Source organism: Numenius arquata, chromosome 1, assembly GCF_964106895.1.
Source record: "Numenius arquata chromosome 1, bNumArq3.hap1.1, whole genome shotgun sequence".
In the NCBI taxonomy this organism is placed as follows: Eukaryota; Metazoa; Chordata; class Aves; order Charadriiformes; family Scolopacidae; genus Numenius; species Numenius arquata.
In genome coordinates, this window is record NC_133576.1 from 67,223,562 (window position 1) to 67,248,456 (window position 24,895).

The 24,895-nt window shown below is 43.1% G+C and overlaps 1 protein-coding gene across 2 annotated transcripts in view; it reads left to right on the forward strand.

Moving 5' to 3' along the window:
* The first annotated feature begins 14,280 nt into the window (after positions 1 to 14,280).
* The window catches only part of SLC9A7 (solute carrier family 9 member A7), a 74,769-nt gene continuing 64,154 nt past the window's right edge, over positions 14,281 to 24,895 (forward strand). The window contains exon 1 of one of the 2 annotated variants that reach the window (XM_074168859.1): positions 14,281 to 14,751. In XM_074168859.1, the coding sequence (XP_074024960.1) occupies positions 14,505 to 14,751 (247 nt within the window). In that variant the 5' untranslated portion in view covers positions 14,281 to 14,504. The remainder of the gene's footprint in view (positions 14,752 to 24,895) is intronic. The other variant, XM_074168849.1, reaches the window with a different exon arrangement.

A 24,895-nucleotide genomic window follows, 5' to 3' on the forward strand; every position in this document is an offset into this window, starting at 1 on the left:
TAACAAAGTTCTGCAGTCTTTCAGCAACCAGGCTCCTCTTTCTGTACATCCATATAATTCTTGATAGAAGGAATGAAAATAACATTTGATACATTGTTGTTAAAAGCTAAAATACCATTTAATTACTCTATGCAAAACCTAAAACTACATTACCAGAACATTGTTACCTCACATTAATGGATTATCTGTCTTAACAGAGGACTTCATAGCCTGTGTGTGTAAAGAGACTTCTTGCCCTATTGAAATGCAGCCCACTCTACAATGGAAATACTTCATCACTGATGTCAGTAATGCTTCACAAAGGTATTGAAATGCAAGAGAAGAAAGTAACTTTTATGTTTCTAATGAGCAGATGCAAGGCAAATGCAAGTTTCTGAGTTGGGATTTTTCCATGCTGCCATGACCAACATACTTGTCTTGCAAAATCATCAGTCCCATAAAAATAAGAGGATTCTTATATGGCTACAGCTGATCAGGACAGGCCATAATTTTATCTCTCTGTCACAATACCACCTCTCAAGCTCCAGGGTGTTTCCCAACACCAAAGCACCAGAATATTTATCCCAGATCCAATTAATATGACTTGTGATTTATGAGCACATAGCTTCTTAAGAAATTGCAAATGCCTAGTTCAGTTCTTCATTCTCTATTCATATGCCAGCCAGACCCAACCCTCTTGGCTTCTGAGATTTGATACAATCATAGCCCAAAGTGTAGTAATACAAGATTGCAATAATATCATATTGACTACCAACCATTATTATACTTACTTTAATTTCAACAAACTGCTGTAATTAGTGATTTCCCTCACGGGGATGTTGTGAAATATATCTAATTACAGTCTAATACAGAGCTTTGTGATCCCCAGTTGGTAGTTTCTAGGTAACTGAGAAATAAAACACTTTCATTGTAAAGGTGGTATTCTGAAGGATTTTGTGAAAGAGACTTGCCATAACCATACCTTTTGGGCACACACAGCTCGCAAGGAGCCTTTCAGACCTCCACTGTCCTTCCCAGGAGGGCAGTGATTCTGTTTCAGCAGGAGAGAAGCCCCTCTCAGGCAGACGGGCAAAGCGTGTGCATGGGCTGTGTCCCTGTATGGGCTGGCTTTTATCCCCCCGTAGCTTTGCAGTGACTGCTTACCCACAGGTGAGAAGATGCTAACTCTCTTTCCCCCTTCTCTTCTTTGACGCTCTTGTGCATCACCCCAAAGGCACAGGGAGGCAGCTGTTCCCAGTAAACATGGGGACCTGGAAGTCTGCCCTGGTCTTGAGCAGGCAGTGTAAGGGAGCAGGAACTCACTGTGTGCACATCAACACTTCTAACGCCGGCCAGAACCAAGTACGCTCTGTGCTGTTGGAAGCCTGCCAAAACACACAAAGCCAAACTTTCACAATCTTCTTCTTAATGAGATTCATTGTATTCTGTGTGTGTGTGTGTCTGTCTTAAAGCTGTTGAAATCATACCTCTGTGGCTAAATCTAAAGGGTGTCTTGTTCAAAACAGGTTTTTAATCCTGTTGGTTACAGACAAGACCTTGAAAATATCACCTCTGAGACATGAAAATCAAGAGGACAAAAGAGCTTAAATACTATTACTTTCTAAAAGCTCATTTCATGGTTTCTATCAGGAAATGTTATAAATCCTGTACTTGAGATCCTGGCAACTTACCTAGAATTGGCATAAAGCTTTGAAAAGGATTCTTAGTCAAGATTAGATTCACCTATACTTATATGAAATCGTGAATTACAGATGAGACAAATCACACCTGAGAGTGGCAATTCCTCACACAGCATTCAAGAGGAAGGAAGGAAAGGATACCTTACTGCTGGGTTCGCTCTCTGAGGCTATGTTCTGATACACATTTAAGACAGAACTGTTACAGAAAGCATCCCTTGCCTCCAGCTGCTTATTTAAATCCCCCACCACCTATGCAGTAGAACAGCCCAAATGTTTGTACAGACATGTGGTAAATTGTGTTGAGGAACTGATGAATGTGAAAAACAACTATTTCAATTAGACATCTGTGCATTTGAGTCTCATACAAACACTCTTTTTTTTGCAGAAGCAGATGACAAATATACAGAATAGTATTTTCACACAGCAGTCATCACAGGCTCTGAGATCACACTGGCCTTTTTTTGGTCTCTCTAGGAGATTATCTACTGTCGGAAACTTTTGCCAGACTGAACACCAACAGAAGCTAGTCTGGAACTTGAGACCAGGTGGAACAAATAATATGGCTAATTTGGGGATAAAATGTACTAGAATCTATTTTGCATTGCTATTGGTGATGCTGGACTAACGCACTCCTGTTTTTCAAGAAATATATGGCTTTTCAGCACCTCCTTGCATATAGAACTTAGCCCTGGTAACTTTGCTGAACCACACTACTGCTGCTCAACAAGGGAATGCGTTTTTTTGTAGCTATCCCCAGTATAGAGTCTGTTAACTGTGATACACAATCTTAATGCTGGGATTATTTAAGTGGGAACAATGGGCAGATGTGCCTGTGTCCCGGGTTACTGTGAACTTACATGCTATAACAAGGAAAAGCATGAACAGCAAAACGGAATAGTTCACACTTGCTAACTCGGTTATTTAGAAATGACCTTCCACATATTCCCAATTTAAATTACCTTCCCTGAAGAAATTACATCATGCCTACACATCTTTTTCTGTTGCTGGTGTTTGGGACGAAGATGAGCAGAGTTCTATGCACTACATGAGATATGGACAGAGAGTGTACTATTCAAAATGGCTCTTAAAGGCACTGCACAGAACTACAAGTAATTTCAGAGGTTTTTTACTGAAGACCTAAATAACCAATAATTTTAAAAAGGCATAAATTAAATATTGTTGGCTAAATGAATGAAAAAAATGTTTGAAAGCAGACCATAACGTATTTTATCCTATATAGTTGGAGTATTTATCCTAATATTAGCATAATGGACAGCATAATATATGATTCAAAAACCACATTAATTCTGAACTTTGCCGCAAGGCATCTCTGTGGCTGAAATTCTGTAGCTGAGAGGGTCACAATCTACTTAAGGGCTGCTAATGTAGTGACTGCACTTACTCAAACAGCACAATTAAGTTTTCAGCTATAAAACATATTCTTGTTTAGCAATTACAGGTTCATAGATGTTACACAAGAGTCTAGATCCCAGATCCTTTTTTTGTGATATGAAGAGAGCTGCCATAACCGGGGTGTTTGCCCAACATTCACTTTGCCAGAAAAGTTGTGGTCCACCTGAGCCTCTAGCTGAGGCAGACAGACCCTTCAGTTTAATGTTAAATGAAAATGCAATGTAATGACAATAAAGGTTATGGAGTATATCTTTTGCGGTTTATGTTTAATAGGGCAGCAATTCAAATAACAAGCTACAGTGCTGATTCAGCAAGGCATGTATGCTCTTGCTAAAACCTACAGATTTCTGTGGGATTTAAGCAAGAGTGAAGATTTAGGCACACAATTAAAATTAAGATGAGTTTTAACAGCCTGCTGTGTCATAGCCTAGCAGCCCTTACTTTCTTCCCTAGGCTTACAGGACTTCTTTTCTTCTAAAGAGGCACTGCAGTTCCCTTTGTATCCTAGTTAAGATGGACAAGATCATCCGCCAGCATCTGCCTCCAGTTACATCTCCTTATCCTTTATCTAGGTCTCTAGCACCTAACATTGGGGTGCGTAGTGGAGCACTGTTCCAAAAGTGGGCTTTTAGAAAGTTTCACTCTGTCACGCTCCCAATGTGGAAAAGGAAAGCCAAGAATGCACTGAGTGAAGGTTGCTTGTTCTTATCACTTCATACCTTGCCGTTTTTAGAGCCTAGATAACTTTTTGACTGTAGAAGGATAGAGGTTCTCTTTGGTTTTTGTTTTGCTTTTTTTTCTTGCTTAGTGTCTGACACGGTATCGACCCCCTTATACTGTTGGTTTGAGCTGCTGCTGCTGCTGTGACATGGGAGAGGGATTGCTGAGGCCTGGGGTAGACACTGTCCTCCTAATTTTGGTGCAGCAGCCCATCAAAGACGGGTAGTTGGAGGCAGCAACATGTTAATTAGCTATTGCACAATTCATCAGAATTCGTCTATCTGAAGTCTTATTTTACATTGTTGCACAGTCTATTGATGCTCTTCCAATTTCAAGCTCTCAACATTAATTTTGTGGGGTGGTTTTGGCTGTGGTGCCAACCTGCCATGCACATTGTCCTTGTGGGTGAGAACAGTGGCTGCCTGATGCTCCCAGGGAGACTGGCAAAAAGTGAGAAAAGTGGGATCTCCAACAAAAATGTGGGAGACATCACTTATCTGAACCTTGGTGGAATCCTGGTAAAATACACTCAAGGGCTGCAGTAGTGCAGTACATTACCTTTAGGGAATTATACAGGAATGTGTAATCCTGAACAATCCCCACACAGGTCAAGATTTTTATCAAACTCCACCCGCATGGTAATGAGCCAGTGAATCAGATCGAAACTACACACTTAAACATTCAGTGTTAACTGTGAAAAAGTCCTGCTGTTACAGTAAACAAATACGTGATTCCATTTGTTTTGCCTTTTCTTCCCTTCCCGTCTTTCAGCAGAATGTGCAACAAACATTCTAGCCGCTGTTTTTGGAAATACTGCTACGTCATTCTAAGACTCTGAGGAATAAATTAGTTAAACTGTTGATAAAGGGATTCTGCAGAGAGAGCAGATGGAAAGAAAATACTGAAATAATTATTATTTGGAAGAGTTTAAAGCTTGCTTGCAAGTTAGGAAGACTTGTTGCACTGAGACTGGTTTTCAAATAATGTAATTTGCACTGAAGGAGCAGAAATGTTCAGTACAGAAATCAATAAATCAAAATGGTCAGACAGAGAAGAACAGGGGTGGAATGAAAGATAGGTTTTCTTGCAAAATAGAGCCATGCACCAGAGAGAGGTATGAATTAGACAAATCTGACATGTGGAAAGACCTTCCTCTCAGTCCAGAGATAGATAGAAATACAGATTTTAATACTGTTAGGAGAAAACCCAAAGGAACTCTGTGATCATATACAGGGGTAAGTACAATCCATGTAAACTACATATAATTTAGGTACATTTATCTTGACTTAAAGGTCAAAAGAAGTGCAGCACAGCCATACCATGAGAACCTGGTGCAGAGCTGGCCGATAAGTAATGGGAAAATGGGAAATGTCTTCAAGGCAAATGAAATCTCTTCTCATTCAACACCCTGCTGTTTTGATCAATTTCAGTCCCTCTCTTTCTGGGAACTCAGGAGTTATTCAAACTGCAGTAACCTCCAAAAATATTTCAGTGAGAGAGGCATCAGGACAAGGCCAAATAAAAAGAAAAAAAGGAAGAACTAAAGTCCAATAAGGATAGCTCACCTTGGGACTCATACTTTACTCTGCTTCAGACCTATTCAGCAGGATCTATGTCCCCAGCAAAACAGTCTATTAATTTTCTCTGGTTTTAATCAGATAAGGAAAAATCTGTCCATCCTCTACTTCTGTAAGTGACTGCACATCTTCAGTACAGGCAAACTGTCAAAAAATGCCTTTTTTTTGAGTTCGTAGTACTCACTGGGATCCACTGCTACCAAACAAACTGGATACATGGGTAGTTTTTCTTAGCCCTAGCATAGCAGGTCTACTAGTCAGATACGTAACTCTGAGTTTGTCACCCAAAGCAATTGCTTTATAGGCAGTGGAAAAAAATTTTGGGATAGCAATTCATCTCAGATAAGCACTTTTGGATGGTAGCTAACCCAACCTGTCTCAACTGTCTGTTTTTCTTTGTTAAAGTCAATGAAGGGTAATGAACGCAGACTTAGACATCAAAACTTTAGCTGTCTAAAGCTGACCTTCCAAAGCTGGTTTAGGTAAATCACATTTTTATGTGGAACTGTTTATCATTGATTATTTCTAACAGTTCTCTGTAAGTTGTAGGTGCTATACACAATGAAACCACAGTCCATGCCAGAAAGGGCTTACATCTGGAAAGCAGCTATGCCAAAACAGCTCATACACACATTAAAGAGGTGCCTGCTGTAACAGCTCAGCTTCAAACAACTGGCTAAATTATACTCACTTGTTAATTATGAAGGTGATGTATCTATTTAGATAAATATACAGAGTAAATAACCCTGGATCATACCCCGAAACAAATCCATTAAAAGTCTTATTCAGTCATATGAAAAGAGGTTCCAATTTAAATATTTTCGTAAGATAAGGCAAACACAATGTCAGTTTTCTGTGTTAAATTGGTCTGTGGTCAATTTTGTATACTACCTATTTAAAATAGTTTCCTTTAAAAATAGTTGGCTTTGAAGTTCCCCTCTCTGTTTTACAGCTATTTACACACCAAAGGACTAAATAGCAAATAATAGCAAACAACAAGGAAATAATTAGAAAATGTCAGAAATACAGCCAGCCTGCCATGAATATAAAAGAAGTGCACAAGAGAAAGTCCCCAAACCCCAGAATGTGAGTGAAACCAAAGGTAAGTGCAAATAAAACAACATATGTCTTCCATAATGAGCAATTGCACTTTGTCAAAATGCATCTCTCAGTTGCGGCAGAGCACTGAAATATTTTCCACCGACGTGCCGGTGAGGACTGACTCATTGCACACTCAGCGTGGCTCAGAGGCCGCAGAATATGATGGATGAGAAGGGAAACCATGGGAACAGGCCCTGTAACTCTAAAGAATGTAACTTGTCTGTCTCGGGGTGTCCTTCAACCTGCCGGCTGTCCTGCCGAGAGACTGCCAAGAGCAAGTCCCTGAGAACACTGGTCTCCTCCTGGCAGTCCTGTGGGAAAACCTGGTTCCTAATCACGCAGTCACATTCACTGTTTTCTGTTGCCACATTTGTTGCTGTTTCCACCTCATCTTTGTGCCAGTAGCTTCTTTCTGGCAGCCCTGGTCCTGCTTCCAAAGTCTGTATCCCGGGCAGCGGGTCATTCCTAGCCTCCTTCTCTTGCTGTGGAGACTTTGGACCCTCTAAGGGTCTAAGGGGATGTCAGCGATGATGGCTTCACCTCTTCAAGGGAATAGGACCCGTGAAAACGGTGAAACAGAACGTTATTCTTCTGCTGATGTTAAAAGAAAGTTACTCCTTGTTAACTGAGTCGCTGCAGAGAAGACATTGCAGATTTTACCTCCCAGTTCTCATTCCTTCTTTCACTGGTGTTGCTGGGTTCCTTCTTCCTCTACATGAAGACAATAGCAGGGAAGATTAATGACCACATGTGATTAGTTGACAGCAAAAGCATCGCTACAAGACATTTGCTCTGCTGAGTGTTTGGAATTTCTGCTGAATTGAAAACTTTCCTCAGTCTTATCCTGGCAGTGGGACAAAATTTGAGTGGGCATAAAGCTGGCAGTGAGACGGGGTACAGCGGGACAGAACTAGCATGTATGTGATGGTGCCTCTGTAACCTTAGCTTTTCCCCAACTGTATCAGGCTGCTCTGAGTGACTTTGACAGTGCCTTGGGCTTAATACCACTAGAGGTCATGCAACGTACTTATTATCTAAGCTGCTTTTGAAAACTGCTCTAATCCTCCACATCTAGTAGATGCATTTGTACTGACTGTATTTGCAAACACTGCTTTGGTCTCTAGATGTCCCTGCTTTGTATGCATGTGATAACCGCACCACAATAAATCACCCCATCTATTCTATTGCCCAAACTTGGAATTTATCTTGAATAGCACACAACTGAGGAAGAATGAGGAATTGGGAATATGAAAATAATATTAGCATGAAAAGCCTTCTTTATAGAATTAATTATCCTATCCACTAAAACAAGGAATAAGCGGGGAAAGCCAGTGCAGTATAACATCAAATCCTTCATTACAATAGCACAAGTGGTAGCTTGTGTCTGACCTGGCTATTGTGATGCTGATTGTTCTATTGTATCTGCCTTGGACATTTCCTATCTTGGGGGTACAGCTTGAGATAATATTGATTGCATCTTGAAGCAGCTGACAACTGCTCTCTGTCTTTTGATTTCAGGCCTTTGGGGGTCTTTTTCCTCTTTGCTTTTGGCCAGCAGCCTAGCAGTCAACCAAATAACAAAATCCCTATCCATATCATCCACATCCACCTCAAACAGGTGCAGAAGCACCATTCTCTTAGATTTTTGCCAGTCTGGAAAACTCGGTAGATAAGTATTGTTACTAAACTAGACACTACATTCATAATCTCATTGTCGATAATCTAATCTCTTTTTATCATACATTGATAATCTCATCAATGTATATAAATACCTGAAGGGAGGGTCTAAAGAAGATGGACCCAGGCTCTTTTCAGTGATGCCCAGTGACAGGACCAGAGGCAATGGGCACAAACTGAAACACAGGAGGTTCCCTCTGAACATCACAAAATACTTTTTCACTGTGAGAGTGACCAACAGAGGTGGTGGAGCTTCCATCCTTGGAGATGTTGAAAAGCCGGGCAGACATGGTCCCAGGCAACTGTGTCTAGGTGGCTCTGCTTCATCAGGGGAGCTCAACAAGATGACATCCAGAGGTGCCTTCTGACCTCAGCCATCCTGTGATTATCAGCCAGTTAACTGGCATTCTGTTACTCTCGTAGTAAGTTATTTATTATCTATGCAGAAGATTGCCTAGATTATACAAATTGAGTGTATTAGTATACTGTTAATAATTCAGACCTTTCAGCAGAAGAAGAGCCCATGGAAGTATGGCAGGCAAGTTATACCTTCTTACCAAATTACTAGGCTTCCTCTAAAACTGCAGAGCACGGTGTCCAGCATGATGGGAGCCATTTATCACTTAAGCCCACTTCTCCATGGATGTTTTAGGATCTAATATTTATGGGACAGCTTGTTTTCCTGTAGAAGAAACTACGAGTTTCCTGTTTTTTTTCCAGAACAAGAGCAAAAATAAGTACTTTCAGACATAACTTCTCAAGAGAGATCTAACTTTTTTCCTTCATATGTCTAGCCATGCCTCTGGGCTGCCTGATTCAGATGAAGCCAAGATACTTACCATAACTTTACTTACAAAGATTCATTCTAGCCTATGCAATGCCTACAGGCATAGCGTATTGAGCCTAGTCAAGATTTAATCAAACATAATTTGGACTTTCTGTTTCTCTATCAAGAGCAGAACAGCAGACTTTTCCAGGACAGCTTTGTCAAAAGATATAATTAGTATAATTGTACAAATATAGAATAGAAATATTTGATAGAAAATTTGAATGCCACAACACTATACCTACATTTTTCCCAGTCTTTTCTCCTCTGCACTTTAGAGCTGCATTCGAGGAAACCTTCCACAGGCACTGTGGCCAACTGACAGCTGACAGTAACAGACCATCTATGTGCATGCTTGCAGTTTCACATGATGTTCACATAACTCCTCATAGGGCTAGATGAGATTAATTTTGTGCGGGAGGTCAAATTATAATTTGTGTGTCTCAACCGGGGCTCACTTGCTCTTCTCCAGAACTTTTCCAGACTCTTCTTGCACAAGTTGAGTCATGGCACTAGGATATTCACTTGTTCAAATATTTACAGTGAATGTGGTGGGGAGCAATGAGTGACAAGAACAGTGATCACTTAGCTGCTTCTTTGAGCAATTGTAACATTGAAAGTCATAACCATGATTTGGTCCTGCCTTCTGAAGAATAAAAGAAAACCTGCTTTGTCCTTAGTAGAATGACACTTCCTGATATCACATACAGCTAGAAGGTGAAAGTCCTCTGTTTGGGTATGAGGGAGATGACAGAGCACCCTTCAGCAGATAAAATTTCTAGTCATATCCCTCTCAGACGCTTTGAAGATTTACCATGACATAAAAGCTGTGAGATGTGGCTGCACAGTGAGTGACTTTTGCACCTTGCAAATAGCACAGAACAGCTTTTACTCTAGCTAGACTTTTGTCTACTGGAAAGGCTAATGATTTCTGCCTTTGCGCTGATGGAAAATGACAGTTCTGACATTTTCTCAGATGCACGACACCTCTGCAGAACTGGTACTAACAGAGAAATGTGTCACAATTGTTAACACTTCCAATAAACTGGAGATTCGCACAAATTTGTTTTTCAGTAAAAACACGCCACGTTCTTCAGAATTTAATTGCAGAACATTTAGTTGTCTTTACATTCATGTCTGCAATAGGGCATGCTTTATGGGATCCCAGGTTGTGGGGATATCTTACACAGGAGGGTAGCCCACAAGACAACCCCGCTGTTGCCAGAAGTTTGCTATAGGTTCAAAGTAGGTTGCTATTTTAAAGCACAGTGATGGGAGGTTTTGGCTTAAAGGGGGAGAAAGGAGAAAGAAAGGGAGGCGGTAAGGAGAGTGGCTGACTTGCTAGTTGCTCTCCAAGGTTGACCAGCCTACTAATCAACTTGCTACTGCATTCTGGATTAACGTGCTAGAAAATTTGAGCATGCAAGGGAAGTTGCATAAATATGCCACATATTAAGATAAGGATTTGTTTGATTTTCCAGTTTGTTATAAGCGCAAGCAACTGTGAGGCCTTTCTCAGTCAGGACCAGTCCTACAACGGCACGTTAGATCACTGAAAATCTCAAACCTGCTGCTTTCATCAGCACAAAGGGTCAGCCTCAACAGACTTGCATAATACAGAAAAAGTCTCAACGGAGTGCGAGCACTTGAGTGTTACTGACAAGGAGAGGACAATGTTACCACTAATAGCTCAGAGAGAGAGCAGGGCTTGAAAATAGGACCTTGCATTTGCCTTACATGACATTATTCAACTCTGGGAATAAGAATAAACCTGAAATGCATATCAGTTCATGTGATAACAATGAGTTTCATAACAAAGGAAATTACAAAAATGCTGAATGGACTATTTGATGGTGCTTCTGGCAGGATGTACTTTTTAATAAGAGAAGACTAGTAGGCAAAAGGAATTGGGTGGGCTGATCCCTATCTATCCCTATGGTGTTTTGGTCACTCATGTGAATCAATCCTGCAAGTCAATCATAAGTTACGTGCAAATGCACATATTTATCAGCATTTAATACCAAAATCCTCCTGCATCCCTCCAGGTATGGCTGAACTCCATTGAATGGATAGATTTTGTCCTTCACTCTATTTCAGTGCCATCTCAGCTTTAGCTGTTTTGATCCTACTTGGCCATTGCCTTCCATCTCCCTAAGCACAACGTTTCTGCCTCAAGCGTGGCCCTTCAAACAGCAAGCAGATCAAAGGCCAGATAAAAAATAACAAATGGGAAGAAAGCAGGAATAGAACAAAATGATAGTTTTGCTAAGCAGGCAGACTGACTTCTGCAACATATGTTGTGGCCGCCAGACAGAGGTAACATCCAGGTCCCACCTGTAGAGAACACAAAGGAGGTTCAGTGCAGAACAGCTTGGGAAGGCAGGTGGAGGCCTGCCAGAAAAAGTTTGGAGCAGAAACTGTAACCGCAGGGTTATTACAGTGACGGAGCTACCCCTTGAGGTGAAATTACTGATGTTCCTAATGGACTGAAAACACCGCAGCAATCTGCTAGCTACGCCGCTGTAAGGAACTGACCTGTGTGAGCACAGCTGTCCTACAAGGATGCAGCCTGCTTTACAGTGATGTATAGACAAGCTCAACTTGATACCTTTTTTCTTTTTCGATATCATACACTCCAGACGACCCTGTTTAAATCAGTAAAACTATTCATGCACCATGATACCATGAGTATAAAGAGACAGCAAACTTTGGCCTGTATGAACCAAATATACTGTGCATATCAAATTCACTGGCAACAACATATTAGACAGAACACTGAGCTGAGGGGAACTTAATTACATTGCTATTAAACTTTGACGCCCTAAATGGACAGAAACAATCATATTCCCGTCACCAATTTGTGTGGGACTTAGTTGCATCCACATAGTCCAGAGTAAGGACGAGTTATGCCTGATTTTGTGCACAACAGTGGTGAACATAATTTTTTTTTAATTCAGTAAAAATATTTTGGGACAGTACTTACAGTACCTTTAGGACAGTATTGATTTCAGTGGAGGTGTTCCTAGGATAAGGCAATATCTGTGCAGAGGCTACAGGGGCAAGACAGCAGTGAAAGCACCCGTAAACGCCAATGTGGAGGTTTAAAGCTTGTGCTGATGGTAGCACTGACACGCCAAACTATGGATGAATGCTTTCCTCCACAAACAACATAGTTCAGCTGAAAAAAAAAAAAAAAAGTAAAACTGGGCTATTATGCTTAACTATTAAAATAATTGCCTGGGTATTTCTCATTGTTGCCTGGAGAGCAAGAGGCACAGTGAACTGTGTGAATGTTGAAGGATAAAACACAGGTTACTGGTGGAAGACTTTGCAGAAAGTAACTTAAAACCCTGACTGCAGCTCAGCTGAGAGGTAGATGAAATTACAATATACACGGAAATTAAAAAGAGCCACCATACACTTAGTGACAGAGTTTACCCAGCACTATGCAGCACACTAAAAAAAAAAAAAAAACACCAAAAAAACCCAAACAAAAACCCAGAACAGAGTCTGTTATTGCCATTCAGCTTCTTATTTTACAACTTTATCAGCATTACACATCCTTAGCACTATATTGCATACCTGTAGTCTGCTGTGAAGCCTGTAGGTTGCTATATCCTTAAGATATACATTGTATTGTATGTAGATTGTATATCCTAAAGATACACAATAAAGATTATACCAGAAATGTTAATTTCGAATGTGAGATTTAATGTAAGGCAGCCTTGAGGCAGTAATTTTTAATGGTTCACATCATAGGTTTAAGAGCTAGGTCTTCAGGGCAAACTAATGCTTTTCATCTCTAAGAGTTTTACAAATGATGACACTATCAATGTAAACTTTCAGACCCACACAACCAAACATGTAAAGGTAACTGCACATAATTATACCAGATTTTGAAGGTTGATGAGGAGTTTGCATGAATACTGTATTTAAAATGACTACATATAAATAAAAATGTGGATTTACATAGCTGTCATCTTGAAATGTTTCTAAAAAGGAGTCTCCTAAACAAAAGTATATGTAACAAGAGACAATTCCAGATCCACTAGCAGGAAGAGAGAAAGTTTGGAAGACAGATTCTTGTAACTAAAGCACCCTCAGAAATGGCCAGGCAGCAATGCAAGAAAAAAAACAGCACTAAAGGAGATAGCATCTGCTGTATAACTAATAAAACACATGGCCAAAGGTATTCTGCTTTCTTTTAATGCAAAATAATGGTTAAAATACATGTTAGAAGTTGTGATTGAAAATAACAATTCTGGGAGAAATGATACAGGAGCAAAAATGCCAGCACTGCTCACTGCTCACACCACCACTGGAAACTAGGAGGGAATTCCTCTGGCAGCCAAAGGTAAAGCACATTCCTGCTGAAGCTGATAAAAAAAAAAAAAATCCCCACAAACCCGACTTTTATGGCATTTTGTATTTCTTTAAAACCAAATATTTTCATAACTCTGATTTCTCTGTGTTTTATTTTATTGATAAACAAACAAACAAAAAAACCCAACAGCAACAAAAAACCCACCCCACCATCAAAAAGGTTTGTGATTCATTAAAGAAAAAAACTAAAGGAGAAAGTTCTGATTTTGGCTTGTTTGCAAACAGCAAAAATTGACTTTTCTTTCCCTCCCCCAACTCGAGATGATTTTAAAACAGCAGGCAGATGCTTTTTTTTCTTTTTTTTTTTTCCTTTTTTCAGCAAAGAAGTTTCAAATGAAAAATACTGACTCGCTCTATTAATTTCCTACAATTGTCTTGCTTCCTCGAAGCAAATCTCTAGTAGGATGTATCTGGATGGAAAACCCCCAAGTTAGCAATTTGCGTTTAGTAAGCTTTCCTGTATTGGGGGGGTGGGGTGGGGTGGGGGTGGAGGGGGGCGGGGGAGGAGGAAGAAGGAGAAAAAAAAGAAAAGGAAGGAAAAAACCCCGCGTGGGAAAACACTCGAGTGAGTATATTCTCCCTCTTTTGGGAGAACTTTTGCAAATTCATCGAGACCAGAGCGACAAGCGCCTGCGTTGATTCCCTTCTAGGTGTCAGGGAGACCATCAACGCCTGGCGCCGCTCGGTGCCGGACAAGGGCAGAGCGGGCTCCGGGGCGATGATGAATTTTCGATACCGCACCCGTGTAAGAGCTGCCCACCGCCTTGCTCGGTCCGGTACCGGCCCCGGCCCCGCAGCGCTGCCCGCCCCGCCTAAGCGGCACCTGAGGCTCCCGAAGTAAAACCAGCCCCTCGGCGGGGCAGGGCGGCTCTCTCCCGCCGCTTCACCTCCGCCGGCCCCGGGCGGACACCGCGTCCTCACGGGGAACGAGCCTGCGCCTCCCCAGCCGAGGCCGCCGCGGCTGCGCCTTTAAGGGGCCGGGGGAGGCGGATGGCGGCGGGCGGGCTCTTGGGCTGCTCCCTCCTTCCCTCCCCGCCGGCCGGGCGGTGGGCAGTGTCCGCGGGCCGCCGCCGCGGCGGGTGTTGGGACGGGGAGCGGCGGCAGTAGCCCCTCCGACCGGCCGCGGCTATGGCTCGGCCTCTGCTCCCGCTTCTCCTGCTGGCAGCCGGCGGGCTGCGGGCGGCGGAGCGGAGCGGCAGCAGCAGCGCCATGGAGGAGCTCGCCACCGAGAAGGAGGCGGAGGAGAGTCACCGGCAGGACAGCGTGAGCCTCCTCACCTTCATCCTGCTCCTCACCCTCACCATCCTCACCATCTGGCTCTTCAAGCACCGCCGCGTCCGCTTCCTCCATGAGACCGGCCTGGCCATGATCTACGGTGGGTTCCGGCGCCGCGCCCCGCTCCCCCGCTTCTTCACGGGCGGACGGTTCTCCCGGGGCTGGTGTCACCCCCGGCAGGTGCCGGGGGGAGGCGGCCCGGAGGCGGCGGCGGGCCCCGGTGCTCGGCCGCGCCCCCGCTGCCTGAGGCGAGGTGCGGGCGGCGGCGCTGCGGCCGCGCCCCCCCCTGAAGGCGGGCGGGCGAGCGAGCGGCGGCGCAGGGGTAGGCCGCACCCCGGGGGGAGAGGGAGCCCGTCAGCCCCGGTGCTCCTGCATGTCCCCCCCGGCGCCTTTCCTCGGGGGAAGGGGGGAACACACGTCGCCTCCGCCTCCCGTGCGGCGGCAGAGCGGTGTCCTGCTCCCTGCCGCCGTCCCCCGGCGCTGGGGTGGCCGTGGTGGTGGCGGGGCACAACGTTTTAGGGACCTTTCTTGTTGCAGGCAGCCAGCTTGGCGGGGGCGGTGGGGGGACGGACGGGTAGGACTTACAGCAATTTGGCCACGCGGGTCAGGGCAGTACTGATTTTTTTTTTTTTTTTTTTTTTTTTTTTTTTTTTTTTTTTTTTTGGAAAGCGTTATCCAGATGCCCCAGCCTGCTGTGGCGGGTGCTGGGTGGAAAGGAGCGTGTTTCAACTTTGATGCTGCAGGGTTTGCCCGCTGACCGTGGGCGGGCATGCGGCTGTCACGGGTGGCCGGAGTTTGCTGGTCCCCTGCTTGACTGCAGTGGCACCAGGCACCCCAGGCAGAGCCCACAGTTCGTCCGAAGCCCACCTGGTGGAATAAGGGCTGTGCTGAGTTGGGTTTGTCCTCGCCACCCCCTTCTCCCTCAGTGGACGTGAGTAAAGGGAGAGTAAATCCCTTAGCAGAAGCTGTGTTCTCCCCCTGCCTTTGCAGGGAGGGTGGTTCGGAGGAGCGGAGCTCTGCGCTGGTGCTCTTCGTGGCTGGCGCAGAGGTCCGCAGGTGAGCCCGAACCTGCTGCACCCGAGTGCTCGCTTCGCTGCCAACTCGGACAATTGTATCTTGTGCGCGTTTTGCTACGCAGAACATAAGCAGCTGCGATGAGGGGCAACCATCCGTTTTGAAAAATGATTTGTCTGCTGATGATTGGCCACTGCCGTAGTGCTGGGGGCACCTCTTCTCCTTCCTGAGCTGCATCAGTTCTTGCTGAACGGTGTGAAACACCTACCCGGTGTTGGTTGGGATAAGCATATTGAGGGGAACCACAGATGAGAAATTCAACATTCAGGGGGAGGGGGAGAAGTGAACCGTTTCCTCCCCTATGAGTACTACTGCTCGAGAGCTACGTGATTGCTTGCAAAGCAGTGGAATTTTCCTCTACTGATGCTTCTCTTAAACCATCCCAATTTGCTCTTAGTCACTGATCTATTTGCTGCATTGCTGTGCATGCTTGTTGCTGAAAACTGAGAAATTAACAATTGGGCATAGAAGTAAGTTATGCACTAGCATGATAATGCTTAGCAGCTGAATAGTACTCAGGAGGTGGTAGATTAACTGTGTATGTGCTGGCCGGAAGATACCGGCTAAGGTTGTACTGAAGATGTTGTTTAGATATTACCCCGGTGCTGTCACCTTCAGAAAGTTCATGTATGTTTTATGATCATTTCAGTGATTTAGGTGGTTTGGTTTATGGTGGAAATCTTGTGTACGTGGGAGTGTTAATGTATGCACTACAAGTGCCAGGGCATCAAGGGCATTTGGGTATGCATTTTGATGAGCTGTGTGGGAAATAAGAAATTGTTCAACTGGAGAACTTGTGCCTCTCATTAAACTCAGATTAGTTTACTCTAACATCCTGATCCTTGAAGTGGATGCTAGGTTCCCAATTTGGTGTACAAGTGCTGAAATTGTGTATTAGGAAAGGCTACTACGCTGTAGCCCTTTCTGTGCCACAGGCAGCACTGCCCAAAGAATGATTGGCTCAAACCATTGCACGTTCTTGGTGTGCCCTCGCTTAAATCATTTTATTGTCATAGATTCTTCCTCAATACACTCACCTTCCAAATGAGCCCCTTTAGTATACCCAAAATACTGGCTCTTCTCTCTCCCCAACAAACAGACTCTTGCCATGTCGTGGCAAACATCTGAGGAAACATGTTTAGCAAGTTCAGTTCCTTTCTAACATGGTTAGCCTTCATGGCTCAGCTCTGCTGAGGTCTGGCTTCACTTCAGCATGTTGCAGACTTCTCTTAGAGCAAAGAAAACAACATAGCAAGTGTCGCAGTAACTGCTATACTTCTGATGACCAGGCTTTATCGTTCACATAGGAGTTTTGCCTCTTCATTCATTGACACTTAAAGGATAGCGGTTAAACTGAGAGACGGGTTTCTGTTTTGCTGATAACTTGATGTCTAAGAAATGCACATCTATGTTTTTTTCCCAAACTGTGTATGTATTTAAAATGCATGTATTTGATCAGTCTGGCTTAAACACAAAACAATAAGGCAATATTTAACCAAAGAGTCCTAAAACCACATGTATCTAGCATGAAACAGTTCTGGGTGTCTAGGTGCTCTCATAAGGATGTATTTCATAAGGTATTATTGGTGTAGGCTCCAAACTCTGCATACTAGGTAACTTTCTCATGGTTTTATGGTCAAGTCTACAGCACTTGTACCATTGATGCTCAATTTTTCTATCACAGCAATTTTCAGTACTACCCGAGAAAGTGGCTTTCATCTGCAGGAGAAGTAAGCTAGCACTTCAGTGCTGATTAATTTTATTGTGGAGACGATGACCTAGGAAAAACTGTCTTATTGCACTTAAAAACCCTCTGAAACAGTTGTTTTCGAAGTGCTTATTCTTTGGGTGAGTGTACAGGATCAAATACACATTTGATTTAAGCTAGTTAGAACTGCAAGTCTTGATGGTTGTTTGCTGCTTTTGCTCTTTCAGAAGAGGTGATGGAGCTGGACTTTTTTTTTTTTTTTTCCTTTATCTAGCCATGTTAACTTACAGTAGTGTGCAATGAGACCTTTTTCCTTGAGCACAGTAGGAATCGGGTGGCACGACACTGGCTTGAAACAGTGAGCAGAGAAGCTGCCTCCAGCCAGAGCTTTAACCAACCCTTCTCACTTATCTTTTCTGAGAATCCAGATACGAGCACATCCTGTTCTACTTTCACCACGTCTCTGCTGTGGATTTGATCACATTTCTGTTCAAGACAGCATGTGTTCTACCCAGCTAAAAAGACCAGTGGCCCAAGTACTGCTGGTGCTGCTGAAGTCTGCATTTCTTCTGGACTTTGAGTAGCACGTTTTCTGCTGCCCGTTGAAGGAGAGGCATCTGTTGTGCCCAACAGTTTCAGTGTGGTGGTCTAATTACCCAGTCCTCAACAGAACAAAGGCTACTGCCGCATCCAGATTCGCTGTGTTTTATATAACTTCATTGTGCTAGCTGCTTCGATTTGAAGATTAAAAAGTCATTAAGATCATTATGTAGTCTTTCCATGTTTCTTATTTCCTGTGTTGTCACTGCCCCTTCAACAGACAGGGGCTGCATGTCTGTCTGAATTATTCTCATGTGTTAAATATCTCTCTCTGGAAACGTCTGTTAAGGTGTGAGATAACATGGAGTGTTTAACGACTTGCAGTGCTGCCTTTTTTTGGTGATGTGCAACTTAAAATCCTGGTTTTGATGAAACAATATGAAAGTCACAACCTCAGCTGCACATGCTAGATCTGACAATTGTGTGTGTGAAAGAGGAAGGGACCTATTTTTTTAAACACCTTAAGTACTTTGCACCTAAAGCTGCTGGCTTGGGTGCAATGCTGATTTGAATTGATTATGTACCATGTTATCACACTATTATCTGCAGGTCATTCCAGAAAATGCATTTGGCTTATAAAGTGCTAAATACAATTGAGTTCTGGTCTTGAAAGTGCAACAAGGGTGTTGCTTTGTGAAAGTTAAATACTTGCATGGGGCAAATGTTCTGCAGCTGCTCCAGCAACATTATCACTAATGTAAACCATTATGGAGCAATTAAAAAAAACCCACAAAAACAACAACAAAAAACCCCCACTAAACCAATAACTCACAACAGAGAAATTAAGGAATTGAGACACTGCTGACACAGGTATGCCAACTTGTGATAGTGATTGTGATGCTTACTTTTCTTTGTGCTGGTCTGAGTCCCAAGGGTAAAGTGTTCCGAGCTGTGTTTTTCCTGAAGAGGTTCAGCTCTGTGTTTGGCAGGTTTCCTCACGCTCTGCTGAGGAGCATCTCCATGTGGTAGGGAACCACAAGACATGGACCGTGCACCTAGAGAGCTCAGGGAAGAGCTTAAGGATGGGAAGTGACGGTGGTTCCTCAGCACTCTGCTCTTTAGGAAGCAGCTGTCTGGATATGTAGACATGTCCTAGGAGACCCAGTGGTATCACTCCCATTAGGCAATTAGTTTGTCCCTTTTCTTAAGTGATAATTTGGATAACTGGCAACCCACGCATCAGCATAGGTGTCAGTCCTACCAGGTACTTTCTCGACTGTGGGGTTGTTCTGGAACTGCCGGGGGCCCATGCATGCTAGCACTGCAGGTAAAGGTAAAAGCAAAACTGGACTTGGGTACAGAGAAAGAAAAACAATATATGAAGAGGCATATAAAACTTCTGTTACCTTTTGTGGATCAGAAATGAGAGATAAGGGGTAAATGTCCAGGATAAAAAAATCAGATTTGTTCTGAAATACTCTGTATCAGACTAGGTTTCTGTATCCATAGAGTAGGTACAGAAAAGGTCTATTTTTAGCTCATCTGGCTGCAGTGCACTCTTTTTCTGGTACAATTCTAGTCTCTACACATGCTGGAAATGACCTAACGCGCCTCTGTGGCCATCAAAATAATGACAGTGTTGGTATTTAATAAGCCACTTTCACATAAGCCTTCTAATACTAGATTTTAGGAGCATAACTCTGAGCACCCAGTTTTGAGAACATAATCTTTTCTCTGGCATCCTGTTTGTTCTTCCTGGATATTCTTTTAAATCACTTAGTTACAGACTTTGGAAGTGAGTCTTGCTCAATTTGATGGCTGCTCAGGACATTTTAATTATATTGCAAATCTTGTCTGTAAGCTCTTTTTGTGGCCTGCAAGTGGATGGAACTTATCATTTTATCTTGTGAGAGACTTTGGAAGAAATGCTATATCTCTGTTATTAGTCTACCTGTATTTTGGATTTGCTTTTCAGGTGGGGTAGTTGGATAACTTATAAATTGCTAATGTTTCTTTGCAGTCCTCGGAGTGCAATTCAGCTGTAGTCCTCAGAGTAGTGATTTTGTGTGTTGTTCGTTGTTTTTTTGAGGGGAGGTGTGGTGGTGGGGTGTTTGTGGTTGTTTTTTTGTGGGTTTGATTTTTTTTTTTTGAGGGAAAGCAGTGGTTTTAGTAACAATTAAGATAACAAACATAAAAATGAATTAATTTAACTTCAGCTTCATGAGATGTTCCATCAGATCAGCACCAGAATACTCTTCTGATCAGTGGCATAAGCCAAAGAAGAGAGAAATGGCAGCCCTGGATTTCTTCTACGTGAGGAAGCCTTTGGTGATGTAACCAGTTGCTAAAGCTAGTACTGCCCAACAACACCACGCAGTTGTAGGAATCAGCCAGAGGCTGAAGGGGAAGGTGTTTCTTTGCATCTACTGTACTTCTCATCTGAATTAGAAAGTTATCACAAAGAGATGCAAGTTCTGCAGTATTGCAGAGGTCACATGCGTGACTGCCTTCTGCTCCTGTGTGCCTACTGAATGCCTAGTTATGTTGGTAGGAGCCTGCTGAACTGAGGATGGGTAATGTGATGCCTGTTGCACAAACTTGTTGTCAGACAGTGAGGTGGTTCTGCAGGGCACTACAGGTTCCTGTTGCTCTTGTCTGGGCCGTGTAGGAGCCTGAGGTTTCCCTTAGTCTGTTTCAGAAGATTTTTTAATTTTTTTTTTTTTTGCAACCATTTCCTATTTTTCTTTGCTACTTTGCAATAGAGATATGATTCTAAACAGGTCCTCCAAGGAATCTCCCTAAAACAGCATAAGGACTGAGCTCCTCCGTAGATGCAGAGCATCTGCAGCCACTCTTGGTGCAGGTGAGAAGACTGAAAAGGGGACAGTGAGGGAGTGTATAAAAGCTGTCAAATCCTACAGGTTGCCCAAAGCTGCTTCTCTCGTGCTGATAGTGTCCCCATCTCAGTGCTGCTCTGCTGAGTAATTGGGGCTCTGTATGTTTGGGGGAGAAGGTGGATGGGACAGATCAGGTCTTAGTTTTCAGCTATCTCCTTTCCCTTTGGTAAGTTGGACCTTTGTTTTATGGATGATCATAAATAAGTAACAGGGAGCATTTCCTTAACTATGTTAACAAAAATCTGTGTAGCAATTGCTGCATAATCTTATCTCTGGGTTTCATGATATTGCATTGACTTATGCAAAACAAAATGAACAATTCAGATGTGCTTTCTGATATTTAATTAAAAAAAAATTGTACTGGGCTGAAGTGATTCTAGCTGTTCCTTCTCTTGCAGTGTGTCTTTCACATACTTTTCTCACTTTCTATGCTCTAGAAAGACTAGAGCATCTTAACACTGATGTCCCCTTCACCCCAAGCAATTAGCCACACAGCAGAGTGCTTTTGGAATTGCCTCTGGTTCATCTGTACAACCAGTCATGGGCAACGTTTTGGTGCAGGAGTGCAATCTGTGAAACAAATTTCTAAACTACTGCATGTACTGGGCTTACTAACAGAGGTGGAAATTCTAAAGGCTTCTGCTGTGTCTGCTCCCAGCACAACTGGCAACAGGCATAAGCCTTGCCTCTGACTTGCTGGGGCCCAAACTCTCCCTTCTAGGGGAATTGGCCTTGCCTCCAAGCTGGGATGGTTTCCCACAGCACACACAGATAGCTCTGGGGTGATGGGAAGGCTCGATTCCCTGTGACAGAAAAGTGACATCATTCAGCTAGCTATGCTCCCCATTGTGTCCTCGGTCCCCACGAACATTACTTTGTGGGTGCGTAGTAGCCCTTTTTCCCTTCTGAAAGCTGGCCTCCCCTTAGCAACCTACCCTGGAGAGTAGTTTAAGACAACATCTTTAAGAGTTGGGTGAAACCTTTCCCTTGCTTCTGGTAGGGAGATATTTCCACCCTGATTCCCTACTGTCTGAACAACCATTCTCTCTATTAGTTAGAGGTGGTGGTATCCAGAAACCAGAAATCTGAAACAGAAACCACAGGTCAACCATAATTTAAAAAAAAAAAAAAAAAAAAAAAAAAAAAAAAAAAAAAGATAAGCTTGAGAGCTATGGTGTGTTATAGGACACTTCCTGTAGTCCAGAGCTAGGTGTGTTGGCCTGTTAGGGGCCAGAAGTAAAACTGTTTTGCAGTTCCTATCTAGACCTTTTACAGGTGCTGAGTATCATGGATGCTTTTTCGTTGCTCACATGCTGACTGCTGTGACTCCGGCACTGAGCTGCTGAACTGTCCTTGTGTGTTCAGAAGACAGCCTCAGTATTTAAATCAAGGCTGGTGTTTCCACTCTGACAGCCAGAAATGCCAGCTTGTAGACTTCCCCCCCCCCCCAACAGAGTCCTTATTTGTGACTCAGGATTAGTGCTTTATCCCCATTTTAATGCTGAATATAGCCTTTCTCCTCCTGCTTTAGGCTAAGTGGTGTCTATATTGAAAGGCTGTGATACAAGCAATTATTTTTTAGAAGGGTATTTATCTTGAAGGGGTTTTTACTACTGTTGTAAAAAATACAGTTATTCTCAGCAGATCAGGTCTTTTCTGTGTCTACCAAAGATGGGTAATTTAGCTCAAATGCACTGCTTTTTTTTCCTCCTATTAAAAAGCACTTCAGCCTACAATTAACTGAGTGTGAAGGGAGAAAAGAGAAATGGTATAAAACTGCCTTTTTTTTTTCTTTTCCCATGCCCTGAAATCAGACAATTCACTTTACTTTAGGGCCTTTAGGCTTTAAGCTTTTAAGGCCTTTAGCCTTAAAAGCTGTGATGGAAGAAGCTGAGTATGTGGGGGTGTGGTGTTTTTTTTTTTTTTTATCAGGGAGAAATAGTTGAAGGCTCCCCCTCAATTAGAGCAGAGGAGATGAACTGTGCTCTTAGCCAGGGGAGGCGCGGGGTTTCTGTGCTTTCTTCCTGGCTTCAGTATTTCATGTTCAGTTTCAAAGGCTGGGCTTAAGCTCTGCATTTCTCCTGATAAAGCTCTATGTGCAAGCCGTGCATGGAAGAAGATCACACCTCTACCCAGTAGGTCTGTCCCGGTAAAGCTCTTGTAGCTGCAGCACTGCTGGCCAAAGGTGTTTGTGGGCTTTTCTACATCTGCCCCGGATGGTCCAGCAATGGGGTAGCTCTGCCACCACTGGAGGGTCCTGCCTGTAAAGCCGTGTTGGCAGGGCTTTGCAGGTCTGCTGTAATCTGGGCTACTTCTCCATAGCTACTGTTTTCTTTGCTTCCAGGGTTTTCAAACTACCCCCGCCCTGCTGAAATAGGTCTTAAAGGCAGCTGGGGACCACTGAAATAGCTGGTGCAAACTTTAAGTGCCCGTAATGAGTGTTTACTAGTTCTTCCTCTCTTTAAGGCCCTTGGAGGGAGCAATTTGAGCAGTAGAGCTGCGGGTCTGATCAGTGGGCTGGCTTTGTGGAACTGTTTAAATAAAGTGGTATGCTTATTCTGAGTGCCATGCCTTTCCACAGTTGTCTTCACTTCTCACTTACGCTTAAAAAAACTAATTAGTACTCAGGAAATTTTCTTCAAAGTGGCTGCTCTGACTTTTTCTGCTCTTTTGTTATGAAGTTGGGGGTCTACTGTTAGCAAAGAAAAGGGTGGAAACAAAGGAGCGTGGTATAAATGTGTTCTAAAATGCAATTAACTTGTCTGTGCATAAGATGACAACGTGCTAGGCTGTGTGTGGATGCACCTGTGACTCTTACCATCAGTAGCTGAAGAGAAAGCTGCTTGTGTGGCTTGGTGTCCCCTACCTGTGAGGCTCTTCCCTGCATCGGCTCTGCGACAGGGCATGCTCTGGCCATGCTCGGTGCCAGCACGCTGGAAGTGTAGTCATTGCTTCTGAGGCTCAAATGCTATCCCATTAATTTGAGAATTGGATTAATTATGAAAACTGCTGTTAACCTTTGCCATCGCTTTGAGTATAAGATACTAATAAAAAGACGTTATAACTCATGATAGCTTAAAAATATCAAGTGTCCCACAAGGATATGACTAGCTTTTGATTTGTACTCTCTGAATCCATTAGATTGGATAGTATCTGTTTCCACACTAATTCTGAGAAATTATTATTTTTTCCTCACTTCTTAGCACTTGATGACATCAAGTCCTTCAGTAGCAAAAGAGGCCCTGCATTTAAGTGTCATATACCTCTCTGCTGTTGTTTACTGCTGCAGAATCCTTCCTATTTTCTCTTTCCTTCATGTCAGTCTTCATTGTGCTTACTGATTGTGTAACGGCCTTTCTCCTGGGAATAGTTTCCTTATCCATGAGGCAGCTTGACTGTTCTTCCTTAAATTGCCGTCTTAGTGAGCGAATTGTTGGTGTTTAGCCCGAGAATCCACCCTCTCCTGCAGCTAGAGAACTTGCCTTACAGTGTTTGCTGAACATCTAAGTCACCTGCTATGGAGTTGGACAGTTGCTCTGTCCAAAACTCTGCTGAGGCTGAAGATCATGTATTTCCATTCCCTGTATACCCAGCATCATTATCTGCAGTCTAAGCAGCTGGTTGTTTTTGTAGGTGAATTACAAACTCTGCTTTTATATACTCTGAAGTATTAAAAAAAAAACAAAAAACAAAAAACAAAACAAAAAAAAAACCAAAAAAAAACCCACAAACCAAAACATTTGGAGAAGTAGAGGCTTCATCTGGGCATGTTTGAAAGTGATCTAGGTTGGCCTTTTCATATAACGGTAATCATTAAACACCTAGCTAGGTTCTACCTAATTGATAGTGTATTTGCTTGTCTGTGTATGAGCAATGAAGTTGATAACCTGAAGTGGTTGAGAGAGAGAATACAATTAATGCTTTATTTGTGTTTGCTAATAGATACCATATTTAAACTTGTTATTCTTGGCCTGAAATACCAACTTACTCCAGCTGGCTTTTATCTTTGCTATTTAATTGACTCT